Source organism: Takifugu flavidus, chromosome 7, assembly GCF_003711565.1.
Source record: "Takifugu flavidus isolate HTHZ2018 chromosome 7, ASM371156v2, whole genome shotgun sequence".
Taxonomy (NCBI): domain Eukaryota; kingdom Metazoa; phylum Chordata; class Actinopteri; order Tetraodontiformes; family Tetraodontidae; genus Takifugu; species Takifugu flavidus.
Genome location: NC_079526.1, coordinates 5428332 through 5446379, shown reverse-complemented (window position 1 = coordinate 5446379; position 18048 = coordinate 5428332). Strand labels below are relative to the sequence as shown.

At 45.9% G+C, this 18048-nt stretch overlaps 1 protein-coding gene across 1 annotated transcript in view; it reads left to right on the top strand.

Annotated features, from left to right (window-relative positions):
- The window catches only part of pip5k1ca (phosphatidylinositol-4-phosphate 5-kinase, type I, gamma a), a 22097-nt gene extending 4451 nt beyond the window's left edge, over positions 1–17646 (top strand). The window contains 18 exon segments of the mRNA XM_057039048.1: positions 2968–2996; positions 3641–3727; positions 3835–3965; positions 4045–4162; positions 4877–5029; positions 6903–7202; positions 7706–7914; positions 8171–8254; positions 8374–8422; positions 9182–9266; positions 9776–9937; positions 10116–10130; positions 10133–10256; positions 10338–10370; positions 10593–10712; positions 12261–12522; positions 14787–14876; positions 15521–17646. Coding sequence (XP_056895028.1) covers positions 2968–2996; positions 3641–3727; positions 3835–3965; positions 4045–4162; positions 4877–5029; positions 6903–7202; positions 7706–7914; positions 8171–8254; positions 8374–8422; positions 9182–9266; positions 9776–9937; positions 10116–10130; positions 10133–10256; positions 10338–10370; positions 10593–10712; positions 12261–12522; positions 14787–14876; positions 15521–15523 — 2054 coding nt within the window. The 3' untranslated portion in view covers positions 15524–17646.
- Positions 17647–18048: the final 402 nt, after the last annotated feature.

Below are 18048 nucleotides of genomic sequence, written 5' to 3'. Positions count from 1 at the left end.
CTTCCATTTGAATTAAATTGAGCTCATTTTCCCCACATCACATGAGGAGACACTTCTCCCCGTAGATAGCCAGCAGAAGGTCGTTCCGTCGCCCAGACTTGAGGTCATCAGCACAACCTGCAGCACCATTATCCACCAGTTCAGTGGCCTCGCTGGTGCACGCTGGATCTAATGTTGCACCAAGTGGTCCATAATTATTTCTATCAATGAAAGGTCATGGTGGTTTCCTCTCAGCCCCGATCGTTATCGGAGGTCACCCTCACCTTTGTGAGTGCTGACACGCTGCCGCCGTCTTACCAAATTTCTCGCACCAGAATTTTTTTTACGGTTTATCGCTCTTAATTGTTTTCTAAGCTGATGCATTTTTACATCATTAGCAAAAGCTTTTGTGGCCACGGCCTGACGAGTCTACATCCGATCGATGGCTGGAATGCCTTCACTTTGCTTAACCTCTGTCAAGATAACACACGGCCATCAGGAGGACGGGCTTTCACTTTGGCCGTCTGCAGGGAGCCGCAGTATCGATCGGCTCCGTCTCAGACGCTGCTGTCACGACCCTCAAACTCTGGTACAGTGCAGCCGTCATTTGGAGACGTTTAGAACTAATGCCAGGAATTGAGTCAGTACAAATATATGAGTTCTGGACTCCAGAATGCTTCGTTTCGTCTTCTGTGTTAAATGTAGCTAATTATAATATATTATTTATTGTAATGTTTGCCATTGCCCTGTTTAATAGTAGCATGGGAGGACATGTGCGAGGCAGCATCTGCCTGGCAATTTCAGGCGCACGTGCCGTAGTCATAAAAATACAGCTTGACCTCATTTGGGGCACCATGGCAACAAGAGGGGGAAAAGATGTGTCCAACAGGGTTTGTACAGCCTGGCGTTGGATGTCACTCTGGAAACCATGTGGTTACAGGTAATAATGCGCCTCTTTAAATGCTTCCAACGGGAGTGGACCGTTTTTTTATTCCACCTTCAGCAAAGTGGAACATTTAAATGAATGTACAGTTCAGTTAACTCAGTCTGATCCAGTCTAGAGAACACCTCAACACTGTCATCCAAACACGAAGCTCTCTGTTCTCAATAGTTAGTACTAATAGAACCTCCAATGTTGCTAATACAGTCGCGAAGAACGCGATAACCTTCTTTAACGGGGTCAGTGGGGGGCTGGAGTCCACCTGGACAAGTCACCAGGGCCAACATACAGCCATTCACACCTAAGGTCAATACAGATTTAATACAGTCCTCGCCCCAGATGTTATGACTTTGGACTGTGGGAGAAAGCCGAAGGGAGCCCACGCAAAAGGAAACCAGGACCCAGCTCGTCTTCTGTTCCCACAGGTCGTTCCGACCAGCAGTCACATGCTCATATTTATTGGCGTCGGCCTGTTAAATGATGCACAGGTGTCCATGTCACCAGGCAAACCAACTCCCTTGTCGCACAAGTAATAGAACAAGCAGCTCCTTCTCCTTTAATTACCTGCATTGTAAATGCTCTTTTACCAGCAGTCAGATGGTTTTTAGGGGACGTTGCTTTGTTTCTGTCCACTTTCTATCTGCTTCTGAGTGCATGTGAGAGTGTGATTCTATGAGAGGAGGGGGGAAGAAGGAGAGGCAGACGGCAGCGGGAGGGGCAACATCCAGCCCATCCTGTGGCCCAGTCACGTGGGCATCCACGAGCGGCGGGACAGCGGAGGCTGGAGAAGGCTTGTTATTCATTCGGAGAGAAGCCGTGAAGATGATTTCCCAGCTTACTTTTGTCCCGCTTCTGTGTCAGTACCAACAATTTTGTTTCAACACCTCCTGACTCCGTGGAAGGATCGCTGTCATAATACAGAATACCACTACAAACGCGCTTCCGAGTGGTGTTCGCAGCCCTCTGAGCTCGGACCCGTCCAACACCGTAGTCTGTAGAGTAAAACAGTCCCTTTATAAAATGTTTGTCTGTCCAGTTAGAATGAATTCTTAACACCTCTGATATGTGGACCTTGTTTCTTTATAGTAGTCAGACTGTTCTGAGTTGTTGTGAACTTGTTTCTTTATGAGTTCCCTCCTGGGTGAGTGCGATGGTGGTCCACAGTCTTATCCAATCACCTTCTCTCTCTTTCTACCCTTTTATTTGCACGTTCTGTTTTTTCCTGCCCTTCTCAGCTTTCTCTTCATTACGATGCTGAATGTTATGCGTATGTAATTATGTATCTATTTCTGTCCTTCCTGCCAAAAATGGTCCCGCGATTGCCTGCTGCTTCCATCCTGTTATTAGACGAGGGATTTTCACCATACGGCCGGATGCTAAACTGCTGTGTTTGGTAGATTTGTTGCTCATGATTTGAGATAGAATCCAATAATTATAGGTCTGAAATTGCTTCGTGATGTTTCTGCCCATTTCCCGGTGATAATGCCCCTATAGAAGTGCTGTGAGAATGGGTTTTTTGCCCCATAAACATGTTTTTCAGACGAGCTAATTGCGTGTTTGCCCTCCGTAATTGCCTTTGTCGCCATTTTGTTTGTTCTTTTATGTGCGTGGACTTTGTTTAACGTGTCATGTGAATCATTTTAATGAGTGGTCGACTAAAATAAACATGGCCGATGACGGTTGGAGTAGAATCAACAATACAAAACCCTTGAAAGATGAATTCAACAGCCAGGCTAAATCAGTGTGTGTTTAATGTGGTTTAATATTTTGTATGGAAACACATGAAACTGCAGCAAATATCTAGAGGGAGCTGTGTTGGAGCAGCACATGTGGTGGGATCAGTGTCACGATGACCAAAACCACAGTTATTATGCTCGTATCTGTCTGTTAGCCAGCTGTGTTTCACTGTTATTATTACATAATGTCAGAGTGCCGGATCCTCCCGTTGGGATTTGTCATGGTGACACGGAGCAGCGCTGATGCTGAGTAATGAATCCTCCCCAGCTCTTTGTGGCTAACAACCGTCTCTCTGTCCGTCTCTCCCTCAGATGCCGCTAAGAAAACCTTCATCACAGAGGTGAGCCCGCCACCTGTCCCTGTGATCACCGTTCCTGTTGCTCCTCCATCCTCACCCTGTTTCTGAGCCTCTATATCAAAAGCTCATTTTCCTTTGAATCCAGACACTAATGGAACTATTTGATCCGAAACGGGATTTTCCTCATCATTTTTTCTTTTCATGTGTTGCATGAAGACTGGAGAATACAGACAGACAACTTGGCTCAGATTACATTAATCCTCCTAATTTGGTAAATCCCATCCATCTGGCATTGCAGCCATCCACTGTAAGGTCTGTTGAGAAGTCACGGCCAGTTATTATCGTGTGCTGGATCAGATGTTGATATTCTCTCGTTGTTACAATTGCTTGTACCTATTTAAATGTATCTCCAGAGATTCTGCAGAGGGTTAAAGCACTTCAGATCAAACCCTTAGATCAGTGTTTAAACTAATTAGATCAGGGCTCATAAATGTCCTCAGAAATAATAAACCATAGCTGGATTTTGTCCAAATCAATGGCTGTTTTGTCCAGATAATCCAGGTTTATATCACCTGTGGTGGCAACCTGCTTTTATATATCGCTATTGTACCATGTTTTAATATAAATAATGTTTAAACCATTAATCCTGATTCCCTGTGGAGTCTCACTTCTCATTTCCTCATCAGATGCCCTCGTCCTCCGGCCAGCCCGGTCAGGGTAAGAAGATTGGCCACAGAGGTGTGGACGCGTCAGGTGAAACTACATACAAGAAGGTGCGCTGTAGTCAGGTTTTGCCCAGCAGATGTTTTATGCAAATGTTTTAATCCAAATTGGAAAAAGGAGATTTAGAATTCACTTCTCAACCATCTGGCTCCAATAGACCACATCTTCAGCCTTGAAAGGTGCCATCCAATTGGGTATCGGGTACACCGTGGGCAACCTGAGCTCCAAACCAGAGAGAGATGTGTTGATGCAGGACTTCTACGTGGTGGAGAGCATCTTTTTCCCCAGGTCTGAACTGCATCCAAGTGTTGTGCGTAAAATAAAGCATTGTGTTTTATCATCGCTACAATGTTTTCCTGGGTTACAGTGAAGGCAGCAACCTGACTCCAGCCCATCATTTCCCTGATTTCCGTTTCAAAACCTACGCTCCAGTGGCCTTCCGCTACTTCAGAGAGCTGTTTGGCATCAGGCCCGACGACTACCTGGTGAGATCTGATCTCTTCAGTTCACTGACTGCACCATTAGAATCACCCGACCTGCCTAAAACGAATCAGAGGAAACAGAACAAGTCAGAAAAGTGACAAACAGAAGGGTCTGAGGACTAGAATTAATAAACCTGAGACTGGCGGATGAGAAGTTTGAAGCTGAGAGGGGAGGATTGAGGACAAGAAGCTTAGGAGAGAGAGGAAAGAAAGGTCTGCAGCTTGTCACCCGTCATTAGCGCGGAGGACCCGGAGGCCGCGTGATTCATCGCTCTGCCCTGAGCCGTCGAGCAGGGCACACGCTCCCTGCTTAGCGGGTATTCCTGCATGTTCCATGTGCTTTATGCATCAGCACACCAACCACATGGAAACATCCTGCATTGCGACATATCTGCCAACTCTTTTTGGTCCGTCTGTAGTCACTAATCACCAGACGTCAACACAGAAGAAGAGACATCAGATCAGGTTCCAGGATTTTTATTTATATGGCTGCTTTTTAAAGGAAATCTCTAAACCATTCATGTATATTTTTTCGATTGCCTGCTGTGTACTGAAAAAAACACGGCCAGAGTGGCGTGATGGGCTGAGCTCATCGTCCCATCAGCGGGATTCTGATGGTCCTAGCCGGGATCCAACAAACTTATCACACTCCAAAATGAGACGCAACATATGTGACTCTTTTTACTCGTTATATTTCTGTCTTTCCTGTGTCTGCAGTACTCCCTGTGTAACGAACCTCTGATCGAGCTGTCCAACCCCGGGGCCAGCGGCTCGGTTTTCTACGTCACAAAAGACGATGAGTTCATCATCAAGACCGTGATGCATAAAGAGGCTGAATTCTTACAGAAGCTCCTGCCTGGATACTACATGGTAAGTGTGTGCAGAAATGGAAACGCAATGTGGGTTTTGGATGCCTAGTAAGCTTCCACTGCACGTCAGCTGTTTAAAATAATGAACAAAGTGCTCATGGGAGCATCGCTTAGTCTAGTTTAAATGTTAAACTCCCCGATGTTCTCCGTTTCAGTCATATTTTTAGAGCTCAGGTTTATGTAAGACCCTGGAAATCTCTCCTCTGCACGTGACTCTCCTCTGGAGTTAAAGCAGACACGACAGCTCTGCGATGGCCGACTGAAACTCGGGGCCATGTGGTTTCATAAGAGTGGCCAGTGTTTTTCGGCAGTTCTCCCTCCCTGCGCTCCGGGTCTGGAGGCTCATTTTTCGATGAATGCAGCAGCAGCAGCTCCATGTATGTCCATGCTGCCGCTGCAGCCTCGTCAGGGTTCACAGCTCCCAGCCTCGTGTTTATCCCCGCGCCGTCAGGGACCGCCTCAGGAATTCCTTTAATCATTTAGCGGCTTTAAAGGCTGAGCACAGTTTCCATCGTTTTTGGTGGCTGCTGTAGTTGTTTCTAAGTGCAGAGACGGTGAACTGAGGACAGTGTGATGTAAAGAAAGATGCAGGCTCCTCTGCATCCGTAGTAAACAGAGGAGGCAGCGTGCGGGCGGTGGAGCTGCTCCCGTCATCTACAGCTGACTGGCCTCTGAGCGCGAGCCGGCTGAGGAGTCTGGATGTCTGCAGCAGTCAGATCAGTGATGTAACCCACCCCCACTTTTGTAACACCTCTTTCCATCCTCCCCCAACATCTTATGTTTCCATGAGCGTCTCGGTGTCGTTTGCTTTCTCCCGTCTTTCGCTCGGTTTCGTGTTTTAATCCACTCCCGCTCTCCTCCAGCCTCTCTTACGCGCTCATGCGCTCTCCATCCCATCCTCCTCTCCCTCACGTGTCTGCGTCGTTGGTTCATCGCTGCTGTGCTCTCGACACAGACAGAAGGGTCGTGTGTGGCTGAAGGGAGAGGAAGCTTTTTTTTTTCTCCTACGCTGCCTTCCTCTATTATTCCACTGTTGTCGCTCTGCCGGGTTCTCTCAACTGAAGGTCATATGTAGATGGCTTTGTAAGGGCTGAAACACACGTGCGCGCCGATCTTTCTTCTGCTTCTCTTTCTTTCACCCTGTGAAATCATTTCTTCTCTTCAGTGAGTTCTTTCTCTTTCCCGCTGTCCTCTCACGGGGCTCAGCTTAGCCTGTCTCAAGGTCAAAGCAGCTTTTTCATACAACATCCAGCTGAGATTAAACTCATTAATTTGGATTAATTGCTAACACTTTTTTTTACTTATTAAGTAAGACGCAAGTCCTGCATTGAGCTCCTTTCGTCAGGCTGAAGCAGTTATTTAAGGGAGGTACACAGACAAATCTATAATCACATTATTTGGTGGAGTTACTCTGACAAAATAACATGTTTGTCATTAAAAATTATTTGCCTGCTATTGTGTGGGTCGATTTACAGTAAGAATAATTACATCAGTGAAAAGCCGGGATCTTATGTGGGCATTGGCACCTCGTACACCATTGTTTCACAGCTTTAGTCTCAGAACTATTTCATGCAGCAACCATTGTTCTACTGGATTTTGGAAAACAATTAGAGTAGGTTTGGATTTTGGAGCCATAGAAGTACCACAATGGAACTTTATTAGCTAACGGAAAGGTCGTTGACTGTCCTGTGAGGTCAAGCAGCTTTTTAGATGCTCGGATAAGGGAGAAATGAAGCCTGTGCTAAATACCATGATGTGTCCTCATTAAAGCGTATTATCAGTGGATTTTAGACGTTTAATTTGGTGTTCTTGATAACAGAGACAATTCTGCCTTATTACATCACCTTTCTCCTTTGTTTTCCACTCTGCTGCAGAACCTCAATCAGAACCCCCGGACATTGCTGCCCAAATTTTTTGGCCTGTACTGTGTGCAGTCAGGGGGAAAGAACATCCGCATGGTGGTCATGAACAATGTCCTCCCCCGAGTCGTCCGCATGCACCTCAAATATGACCTAAAGGGCTCCACCTACAAGAGACGGGCATCCAAGAAGGAGAGAGAGAAGGCCAGGCCAACGTTCAAGGACCTCGACTTCATGCAAGACCTCCAGGATGGGCTGATGTTGGACCAGGACACTTACAACGCACTGGCCAAGACACTACAGAGGGACTGTCTGGTAAGTTGGATGAAAGTTGCCGTGTAAAGGTTCAACATCTGGGTTATGCTAAATCAGCTGAGACAGCAGGTTGAGAGGAAGATGCTGGGGCTGCTGATGCTATGCCATGTAATGGCTCATAATGGAGGACAGTTAGACAGAGAATGCAGTGATATTTATCAGAGAGCTTGATGTTCTCAGAATCCACGCCTATAAATCATATTCATGAAAGATAACCTATTCTGTTTGGTTTGGGGATGGAAATCATGTTTATTTTGATAGTGTGTGTATGCTTAAGGAGGGACTCTGCACAGACACCAGCAGGGTTTTCAGCGGTTATTAATGAGGGTGTGTTTGTGTGTCCAGTTAAGCTGACTCTTGTCTACGTGCTGCTGACACCAGTCCTGTTTGCTTCCACGCTGACACTGTCGATTCCTAACAGAGCCATCATCTCCATGTATCATCAGGGATCTGTGCATCAACGCACATTTACGCCTGTCTTTGCTACGTGTCCCTTTGTTCAGGTGCTGGAAAGCTTTAAGATCATGGACTACAGTCTGCTGCTGGGGGTCCACAACATGGACCAGGCAGAGAGGGAGAGGCAGATGGAAGGGTCCCAGGGTGACAGCGATGAGAAGCGGCCCCTGGCCCAGCAGAAGGCTCTGTACTCCACAGCAATGGAGTCCATCCAGGGAGGAGCTGCCTGTGGAGGATCCATCGACACTGACGACACGTGAGTTTAACCAGATGCCAGAGGCTTCAAGCAGGCCGATAATGTTACTGCTGACACACCTGGGAGTGTAAATAATTAACACAATAAATTACTGTAAATGGAATTTAACCACATTCAATTTGAACGATTAGTTATTTTCCACAATCAGTTACTTGAAATGTAACTCTTTTCTATCAATTTGACTAATTTTAATATTGTAATTACACAGCACATAAATGTTTGCTGAAAGTGGTGACTGTGTCTTTGGTTATTCCAGGATGGGTGGTATCCCAGCGGTGAACGGAAAGGGAGAGCGGCTTCTTCTTTATATCGGAATCATCGATATCTTGCAGTCCTACAGGTAACAAGCACACATGTTAATGCATCACGAGTCCCTGCACCGCTCTTATTGTTCCCCAAAGCTGAGACGAATACTTGAAGCTGATGGATTAAAGTGTGTCTTTCTGGTTTTTTTCATAGGCTGATCAAAAAACTGGAGCACACATGGAAGGCTTTGGTCCATGATGGGGTGAGCTTGGCCAGCTTTTTTTAGCCACATAGCCACACAGCTACTATGATGCAAAAACATATTTGTGTGTATGTGTTATTGCTGGGTTTTTTGGTTTTTTTTTTACATTTAGTATTTCAATCTAAACTGCACTAAAGGAAGAAATATGAAGCGATGTTCAGGAAGGCATCATGTGGGGAATGATTGCTTTCTGATCAAATAAAAAAGCATCTCTTCTCTTCGGGAGTTTACGTCATCGTCTTCAAGATAGGATGAGTCCTGTCAGTAAAGTCCCTCTTGACTCCCCTCCTCTCCCACTGTGAAGCACACTCATTTACAGCCTCATAACTACCTTGTGTGCGTCACTGTTGCCGACGAGAATGAATACTCCTCAGACACTCTTTGTTACTTGCAGGTGGTTTGGTTACATGACGGCCTTCACACATGTTACTCACAGTGAAAGCCTGACAAAAGGGATACAAAAACAAGCTAATAATAACAGCACCGCCGCACCTTTCCTGCTCTGCTACGTCTCTTTATCAGTGGAAATCAAACACCAGGTGTCATCTGTCTCTCGGCTGTGATCCGCATTAATAATGCAGAGACGTGTCTGCAGTCTTTCTTTTTTTGCACCTGTTGTCTGGTGGTTTGACCTACAGATGGATAATTAAACAGGGGCACGGGAAGGCACCGACAGACGGTTTAATCCACAGGATGCACTCGCTGGATTGTTTTATTCACGCAGCGTTTAGCTCACTAATCTGTCCATCTCGCCCTCAGGACACTGTGTCGGTCCACCGACCGGGCTTCTACGCCGACAGGTTCCTGAAGTTCATGAGCAACACAGTTTTTAAGAAGAGCTCATGTGAGTTCAGATACTGCCTTACATAGTCAGGGAAGGCTTTGCTTGAAGAGCCACACAGACGCACACACACAGAGCTGTATTTTATAACCATAACCCTAAACCTCATTGGCATAATCCATTCCCCAGCTGCTAACCCTAACCATCATAACTAACACTGATCTAAACCCAATTCTAACCTCAACCTTAAAACCACATCTTAGCCCTCACACAGGCCTTTGATGTTGTGAGGACCAGACAAATTGTCCACACTTTGCTGGTTGAATTTTGGTACTGTCTGTAGTCAGTACAAGAACACTCACACACACACACACAAACATATCAGAAACCAGATTTTTCTCTGTTAAACAGCTAAACTTAAACAGACAAGCATACAGTAGATGATGGGTTTATTTTTTTGATCCCTATAGCATTGTATTTACAGTACAGTCATAAATTACATGAAATATTAAGTAATATGTTCTGTACCACATACACATGTTCTTTTTTAACAAGTGCTCGTTGTCTCTCAGCTCTAAAATCATCTCCATCCAAAAAAGGGCGCGCGTCACTGTCGGTGCCTAAATGTGCTGGTCCTGGTGCAGCCTGGTCAGCCAGCCAGCTGCACTCGGACAGAGACGAGAATATCTACGACCTGAGAGGAGTTCGCAGCTTCCCGACACTAGAGGATGAGGGTAAATGTCACCTTTGCATAGTATTGCAACACAAGGCAACAGTTTAGGCGAGGAGTTCAAATATTCACACTGTGCTGGGAGCTCTGACAGCTTTCTCCTTCTTTTATGAAAACAATCCATATATGTAGTCTTAAGCTACCAGTTACCATGGAAACACACTCCTCTGTGTCTTCTCCAGGGCGACCTGATCTTCTTCCTGCACTCCTCCATCATTTGAAGAGGCCACCACAGCATCGATTGCCACTACGCTCTCTTCCACAACCTCACTGTCCATCCCAGAGAGGTCTCCATCTGACACGGCAGAGCACTCCCGTTACAGGTACACGCACACACACACACACAGACACACACAGGCTTAACAATGTGAAATTGGCTAAGAGTCAGTGTTTTCTGTCTCCAGGAGGCACACCCAGTCTCTCAGCCATGACGGGAGGTGAGTGCATGAATGCAACTTTGACTAAATCTTTTTTTGCTGCATTAACTGAACTGTTCTGAGGGGTTTCACAGCAGTATTTTTGGATTTGGTGGGTGTGTTTAGAAGGGAAGTGTGAGGTCAGCCTGTCGGTCTATGTGTTTACGTGGAGGTCCATTTTCCCCTTTACTGAGATGTCTCTGTGTTTGCCTGTAACAGAGGGGCTGTTATATTTGTTTTCAGGACCCAGGAGGAGCTGCGTGTGCGTGAGGAGGATCAGCAGACCATCACAGTGGAGGTGGAGCTGAAAAGACACGACAGCGAGCCCAATATCTCTGTTCCGCCACCAGCTGAGGAAACCAAGTAGGACAAACAGCACAATACACCATCCAATAAACCAAAAATAACACAAAATCCATCATATACTTCTCCAAACAAAATAAACAACCCATATTTTAATTTTTGGATGTACCGGTATATACAATCAAAACCACCCTTTAGTTTTCTGTCTTGTGGCATTAAAACATTTAAATATTGATTAATCTACAGCAAAAAGAAGCATGAGTTGTTTTTATCAGTGACTATAAGAGAATACAAATGTGTGACCGGCGATGAAGGATATGCTGGAATAATCCCTGTGATTTTAATCACCTTTAAGCGTGACACTGTTCTGCCTGAACTCACACCTCACCTGACCCACACTGTTTATAGACACGGAAAGCAATTGACTCATTACTTTATTACTATATGAGTCCCCATTACTGTCCGTACTCCAAATTATTCAGATTATGAGAGCATGCACACCAGTACACACACACACACACACACACACAGGGCGTGTGCCTTTGTGCTGTGTGCATTGTGTATTGTAGCTGTGCTTATTGGTGTGGTGCCACTCAAAGGCAGACAAGGGGTCAGAAGAGCCCTGACCTGGAGGAATCAGCCCGTCAAATTAAGGTTAGTGGGACAGGACGCCTGAACGTCTGGGCCTGTTCCCATTAAAGTGAAATGTCGTGACAATTTAGGATTTTAATTAGGGTTATTTAGTGTCACATCCCATTGTAAAAGACACCTTTGGGAGAAATTATAAAGAGCTAATTCAGGAGCGCTTGGCGTGCCACTCAAGTTGGCTGATTGAAAATTGTCATGTGATTGCTAAGGCTAACTTAGTGAAAAATTGGGTTTGAGGAAGGCGAGACATATGGCCTGAGGGTCTGAGACGAGAAGGGGGGGCAGCGGGAGCAGCCGAGATGGCCACTGGCAACTGCATCAACATGAGACTCGGCCCACATTTCTGTGTCTTCTCTCACTCACCTGCAGCTGCAGAATTGTTTGGGATGAGGAGACAAAAACAGCCAAATGTGGGAGGAGAGACTGCGGGGGGGGAGGCAGTTCAGTGATTAATAGTGATGCTGCTATTATGTATCTGAATTAATTGGCTCTCTGCATGGCAACCGCCATCCTGCCCTCATTCAACCAGCCAGTCGGCTCCGTCTCGGAGATGCCAACTCGTATTTTTTTGCGCCTCAGCGGGCAACTGTTAGGCTTTTCCTCTGGTGGGGCTTAGCTGATGAAGCAATGTGGATGTGCCGAAATCCTTCCCAACAGTTTGTGATCTGGACGGGAACAATAAAGGGCCTCGGCAGCAGACAGCCAGCTGGCAGGAGCTTAAGCAGATACACACCCACACACAGAGCTGCTGAATTTCCTAATGGTTGAGTCCTCTGCCCTGCTCAGGAAGGCTGCTTATAACCAGTCATCCATCCAGTGTCATCTGCACTCTGTTTGTTTTGAAGGGAGGTTTGTAATAAGATATCATAGTAGCGTAATTTGCTGGTGTGACCTGTAGTGTGTATATGTTATTAAACGTCAGCTTCAAATTTCAAAACCGTCACTTTTATCCTCCCGCAGCGACGTGAAGGAGATATCTGGTGCCGAGGCGTCCGGTGAGACTGCGGCAGCAGCAGCTTGCGTCTCTCCACCAGTCCCAGAACCAGAATCGGCCTCTTCCTCCTCCACCCAAGCCCCCCACTCGTCTCCTGGTGCAGCCAAAGAAGCCCCATCCAGTCCAAAGCTGGAGCTCGATGGGGCCAGCCAGATGTCAGGCTCAGGGTGCACCAGCCAGGCTTCAGTTGATGATGAAGACGATGTGCCAATCACAGATATCTACTTTGTAAGTTAAAGGCACACATTTGCCCACCCTTCACACACATAGACTTTTAAATACTTCAATTTATAATCAAGCCGTTCGTTCTAATCAGTATTAAAGATGTATGAGATGCTTTGGTATTCAGAGGAATGATTCTGATTATAAAATAAAGATGAGCTGTGTGACACTCCTTCAGAGACGCTGACTGGAGACTCCTCTCAGGCTGGTAGGGGAAAAGAGTTTCCTGCAGTGTGTGTGTGTTAAATCCAGTCAAAGGAATGGTTTGACATTTATTTTCAGTCACTGATTGCTGCAGGGGAATAAGAATCATTCCTATTCCAAACTGTTGAGCTGCTTCTTTGACCAGGTTATATTGCAGTGCGCCCTCTAGAGGGTGGTGGAGTGATACTACAACAGTATCTCAGCCACATTTCTCAGGTTTCTACTGTAAACTTTAGCTTGTTTGATGTGCATAAAATGGAAGTCTGTGTTGGCAGGTTTCAAAGCACAGCTACACACGAGTGCGGAGCCAAAGAACATTGCTTCCGATAGAAATGTTGGCTCAAGACACACCGACAGGCTGATCAGAGAGATGGCTCTTCAATTTAACAACACTTACGGGACTGAATTGGCCACAGAATTGGAGGGGGTTACACTCCCTGTACGCGGTAGCAGGGAGTCTACTGTGCCGCACAAGGTGACGCAATATTACCAAAAAGCATCGGTTTTCATTTGAGCCAGTTTTTTTTTTATTTCTGGGTAGTTGAAAGACAGAACAGTTCAACATCCATTCTTCCATTTTCCACATCCATCAGCAGGGTCATCCTCTTCAGTTCGATCAGGGGAATTTATTATGGCTCGGCGGGGGACTCCGCTAATCGTGGAATAATTGCTCAAGACCCAGAAATGCGGTGTGTGTGTGTGTGTGTGTGCGGGTGTTTGCAGGCTAAATGACTCAGCTATCATCAACACTTGCATGTTCTCCTTAAAATGTCATCCACTCCTATCGTTTAATTTGCTCCTGCTCTCTTCATTTATTCATTCCCTGCAGCTCAGGTTGATCTCTGTTATGTGATGACCGTAGCCAGAATGGAGTGTAGAACAGAGGGGAGGGGGTCTCTTTTCAAGTCTCTATGCATCCTTTTTCATCAGTTTTTCCATCTTCCTTACATCATGTTTTCACACTTCTGTCTGTCTGCCCCTGCGCCATATTGCTCCCGTTGTATCAGTTTCCTGATGGGAGGACCTGGGTGGTCTCTCCTTTCCAACAGAGAAGGAAAAGCCAGCCCAGCTCTCCAGTAAGTGGGACCTGTTAGTGTAGGGTGAAGTCTAGATGAGTCTGGAGCTGCACATCACCTTTGCTGAAATTATGGGAATGAAAGAAGAGGTTTTCTGCAGCTCTTTGTGGTTCGTGCTGTGACATTAGAAACGTGTCGACTCCCCTCAGTAGCAAATCAAAGTGTGGGAGGTTGACAGACTGCTTATGTGATGGTTTCTTTGTTCACCATTTGTGTCCTCGCTCTCTGACAGCCTGCCTCTCCCCCATTTGTTCCCCCCTCCTCCTGGACAGTGTCAGCACTAACATTTTGGCTTGTGTATGTGTGTGTGTGTGAGAGAGAGAGAGATGGGGAAAGCATCAAACCCCATGTCTGTCACCACGATTCTGCAATCCTGTGGCTGCTTCCCCTTATTAAACGGCTGCTTTCTGGTACACTGTAAACGAAGAAGAGTGCGCCTGCTTGACGGAAAGGAAAATAAACACCCTGTGTTTTGTGTCCTGCTTTTGACTGGGGATGCTCTCTGTGTCTGACTCTCCCAGCATCCTGGCTTTCTTCCCATTCCCACTTCTTTCTCCACGCTGCTCCACCTCCCCGTTTGGGCCGTTGCAGCAACTCATCTGTCACTGCGCACACATTACGCCCCAGGAGCTAGTCCAGACTGGGCCACATGGTTTACCCACACATCAGTGACAACCACTAAAGCGCTCTCGTGCACCAATACAGGCTATTGTTTGCATATACAAATCATTTCAGTTTTGGTTTCCAATTAAAAGACTAACACATCTTTTGAATACTTTAACATTTTAACACCTACTTCTTCCAGCGCACACGTTCCTGTACCTCTCAGCAACATTTCCTCCTTTATGCATCCCTAATTTTCATTTCCTGTCTTGTCTCTTCTTCTCCCGTGATCTCCTGTGTCTCTCTCCTGCCTGCCCCCTGCTGCTTGTCTCTGTACATCCGGCCTTTCCTCTGTCCCCCTCTGCTGTGGTGGGGGTATAAAAACAGCCTCCAGAGGACAGGACCTGGGTGTACTCTCCGCTACACTATGGCTCTGAGTCTAAGGCCATGCCAGATGGAGATTGGGAAAGAAAGACAGTAAGTGAGAAGCATTAAGATGTCGCGCAGAGGCCAGGAAAAAATAAGCTCCGTTTAACGGGACCTTTATGTGGGTAAAGCAAACTTGTCAGGTTCTTCCCAGTGAGCTCTGCATCCCGAACCCCAGCTCTGTAGGAAAGCTTCATTCCTCATTGGTCCAGTGTGGGTCGCATGAGCATCCAGACCACAATCAGCCATCTCGTGTCTGTCCAACTGCTCAGCCTTTGTTACTGCATCACAGACTCATGCATCAGACCAGCTGGGATTATTTGCCACAACTCAGACAATTACATTTCTCGATTTAAAGACCAAAAAGACGCCCGTCGGTGCCGCTCGTTCACGGACGGCAGCAGCATGTGCTCTGCGCCATGCTCTGCTGCAGTGACGCGTTTACACCTTCTGGAAGGCGCAGGTTACTGAATTACTCCAATGTGGGTAAATGAGTGCGTCATAGGTGTCAAAATCGCTGATTCTGCTAACGGCTCGGTCTGTTACTTGAATTTTTCCAATATGATTATTAACGAAACACAATTATGAGCAAAAAAATAAATAAATAAAATGACAGGAAATCGAGTAGATCCCGTGTTCTGCCTTTCACCTGTGACGATGCTCTTCCTGAGTGATCCGCTCTCTGTCTCCAACAGTAAAGGCCGTTCTCCAGCAGGGAAGAGCGAGCGTCTCAGTGGAAAAGGACTCTGAATCTGCGCCAAGTCCAGAGCTTTAGCGGTAGCAACAGGATCTCTGCCTGACCCGGAAACTAAACACGCAGAGGGGAGGAAACATCCTGACCGTGACGACAACACCGACCTTGGACCATCCCTGCCTTTAACCTTTGACTCAATGAAAATACTATCAGTTTATTCATAATGTGTATGTGTGACATCCAGTATTGTGTACGCAGCTGTAGTCTTTGTACGTTTGTGAAGGCCCAGAAGAGCTCGCGGGGCCTCTGAAGAACCGCCGGTGCTTGGAAGTTCCTTTGGATCCTCAGCTCGGTGCCATTTGAGCTGAAATGCAACTTCCAAGTGTGGGCGAGTTTCTTTTGAGGGGAATCAGCATATTCATCCAAACACACGGCCCCTCTTTCCCACGGCCCCGCTCCTGTCGGACCCTCAGCTGACATCCCATCGTTCATCCTCCGACAGAAAGAGACGAGCGGGCGACGAGATAAGTCACCGACCACAAGAGGACGTCACCTCCAGCCTGACCTCAGAGGGGCCGGAACTGATAAAAAAAATCATGAAAAAAAGGAAACATATATATCAACTTACAAGCAACTTTCATTTTAACGGTGAAAATAGTTTCAGTACACGTGGCCTTGAGTTGACACCGATGGACATCGATGACGTTTTTGGATCATCTGTGTGAGTGATTATGAGCTGTTTAATATTAAGGAGGCAACGTTAAACGCATCATTTCGATGGGTTTCACCTATGCCATAAAAACACGTTATTTATATGTTTATTTATCTCACAGGTATTTATTTGGTCTTTAATGGGCTCCCTTTTGCTACTTTGTCCACGCTTTATTTTCATTGTATCCAAAGAACTGTGGATTGTTGTCGGATCACAGGGGTGGTGGGATCCAGCGTCACTCATCAGCTGAGCTTTGGGACTTTTGCCTTTCAACCAGATTCACCCCCCCATCACCGGCGTCTCCCACCCTCGCTCATCTTCTGGACAGACCAGTAGAATCTCTACATTTGCCATTCCGTGCACCCGTGATCGGCGTATCGGTGACAGTGGCTGTGTCCATCCAATAATGGAACCCTTCCCCCCCGACCAGACTTCTGTAGACATAGAGCACCGGCTGTAGTGTCAGTGTCGTACCTGTTAGCTGTGTATGTGAATGGAGGCAGTTGGGTTGAACATTGTGTGCAGCTCATCCAGAGCTGCAGATGAACTGGTGATAGAGGCCAAACAAACGTCAGATTTCTGCTGATACTTGAGTGTGTTAGGTTTTTTTGGGGGGGTTTAAGTTGTAACTGTCCACCAGTGAAGGATATCACAATCCTAGTGTTCAGTTTGTGTACCTGCCATCTGAGGACACCTGAAGGAACTGAGGTTCCACCCGAAAGAAGGGTTCTGTTGGTCCAGTGTTTGTGTGTGGGGGAGGACACGTCCACATTCTCATGATGTGCAGGGGCCATTCAGAATCAGTTTGCTATTCATCAGATAAAGACATAGCAGCAATATTTTGTACAGTCTGAGTTTATTTTAAGCTTCATTGCCTTCTCGGGACATCTTTTTACATGCACGTCTTGTGTCGTATTCATTTTCTTTCTCATAGTTGTGTGTGCGAGAATGTGTACATAAAATTATAAATACATATATAAAGATATACAAATATATTTTCCATTTGAATCTGAGAATCTTATTTTTGTTTGGGTTTTATTTTTGCTGCTGGGCGAGAAATGTTTGCAATCTACACAAGTTATTGTACCATATCTGTTTGTTGGGCTGCGGCCCCTGTATATTTATGGTCTCTACACCTGAATGGGCAGATTGGTGGGATTTACTGTTCGTCAGTAGGGATTCTTCCAACTATTCAGCTGTTTTGTGTATGTGTTTTCAAATTGCTGTGTGCCCTCATCCCATAGGGAGAGTCCTTTACACGTGCATAGCATGATTTCAAACTGAATATGCATATCAGAAATATGTATTTATGTATATCTGTGTATATTCATCTATTTATACATGAGGATAAATAGATGGCTGTATGTGTGTTTGGATCCATCCCGAATGAATACAAAATAAAGCGGTTCTATGAATTGTTGTGCGTGTAGAAATGTTAGAAGACGGTTCATGAGCCCTTGTGATAAAGGCAGCGCACGTCTGGAATGGAAACGAATGATATTCTCCAGGCTGTTTGGATTTGTTTTCATCACTTCATTGCATTTAATATTAACCAGTGAGGCTTGCAGTCGAGGTCAGATTACTAAAGATTTGGGTGGATTTATTGTAGGTAGACGTCAGCTTCATATTTATCAAATTTAAGAAGAAATACAATGGAAAACTACCAAATTAGGGCACTTTTATGTAGCGTAGGTGCTTTTCAGCCCTTTGCTCATGCTAACTTGGTAATATTTGGTGAGGAAAATAGTTAGTTCTTAAGGTTTTACTTAATTTGCCCACTACATGTGTCAAATTCCATCCAAAGCTGTCAGGTATGT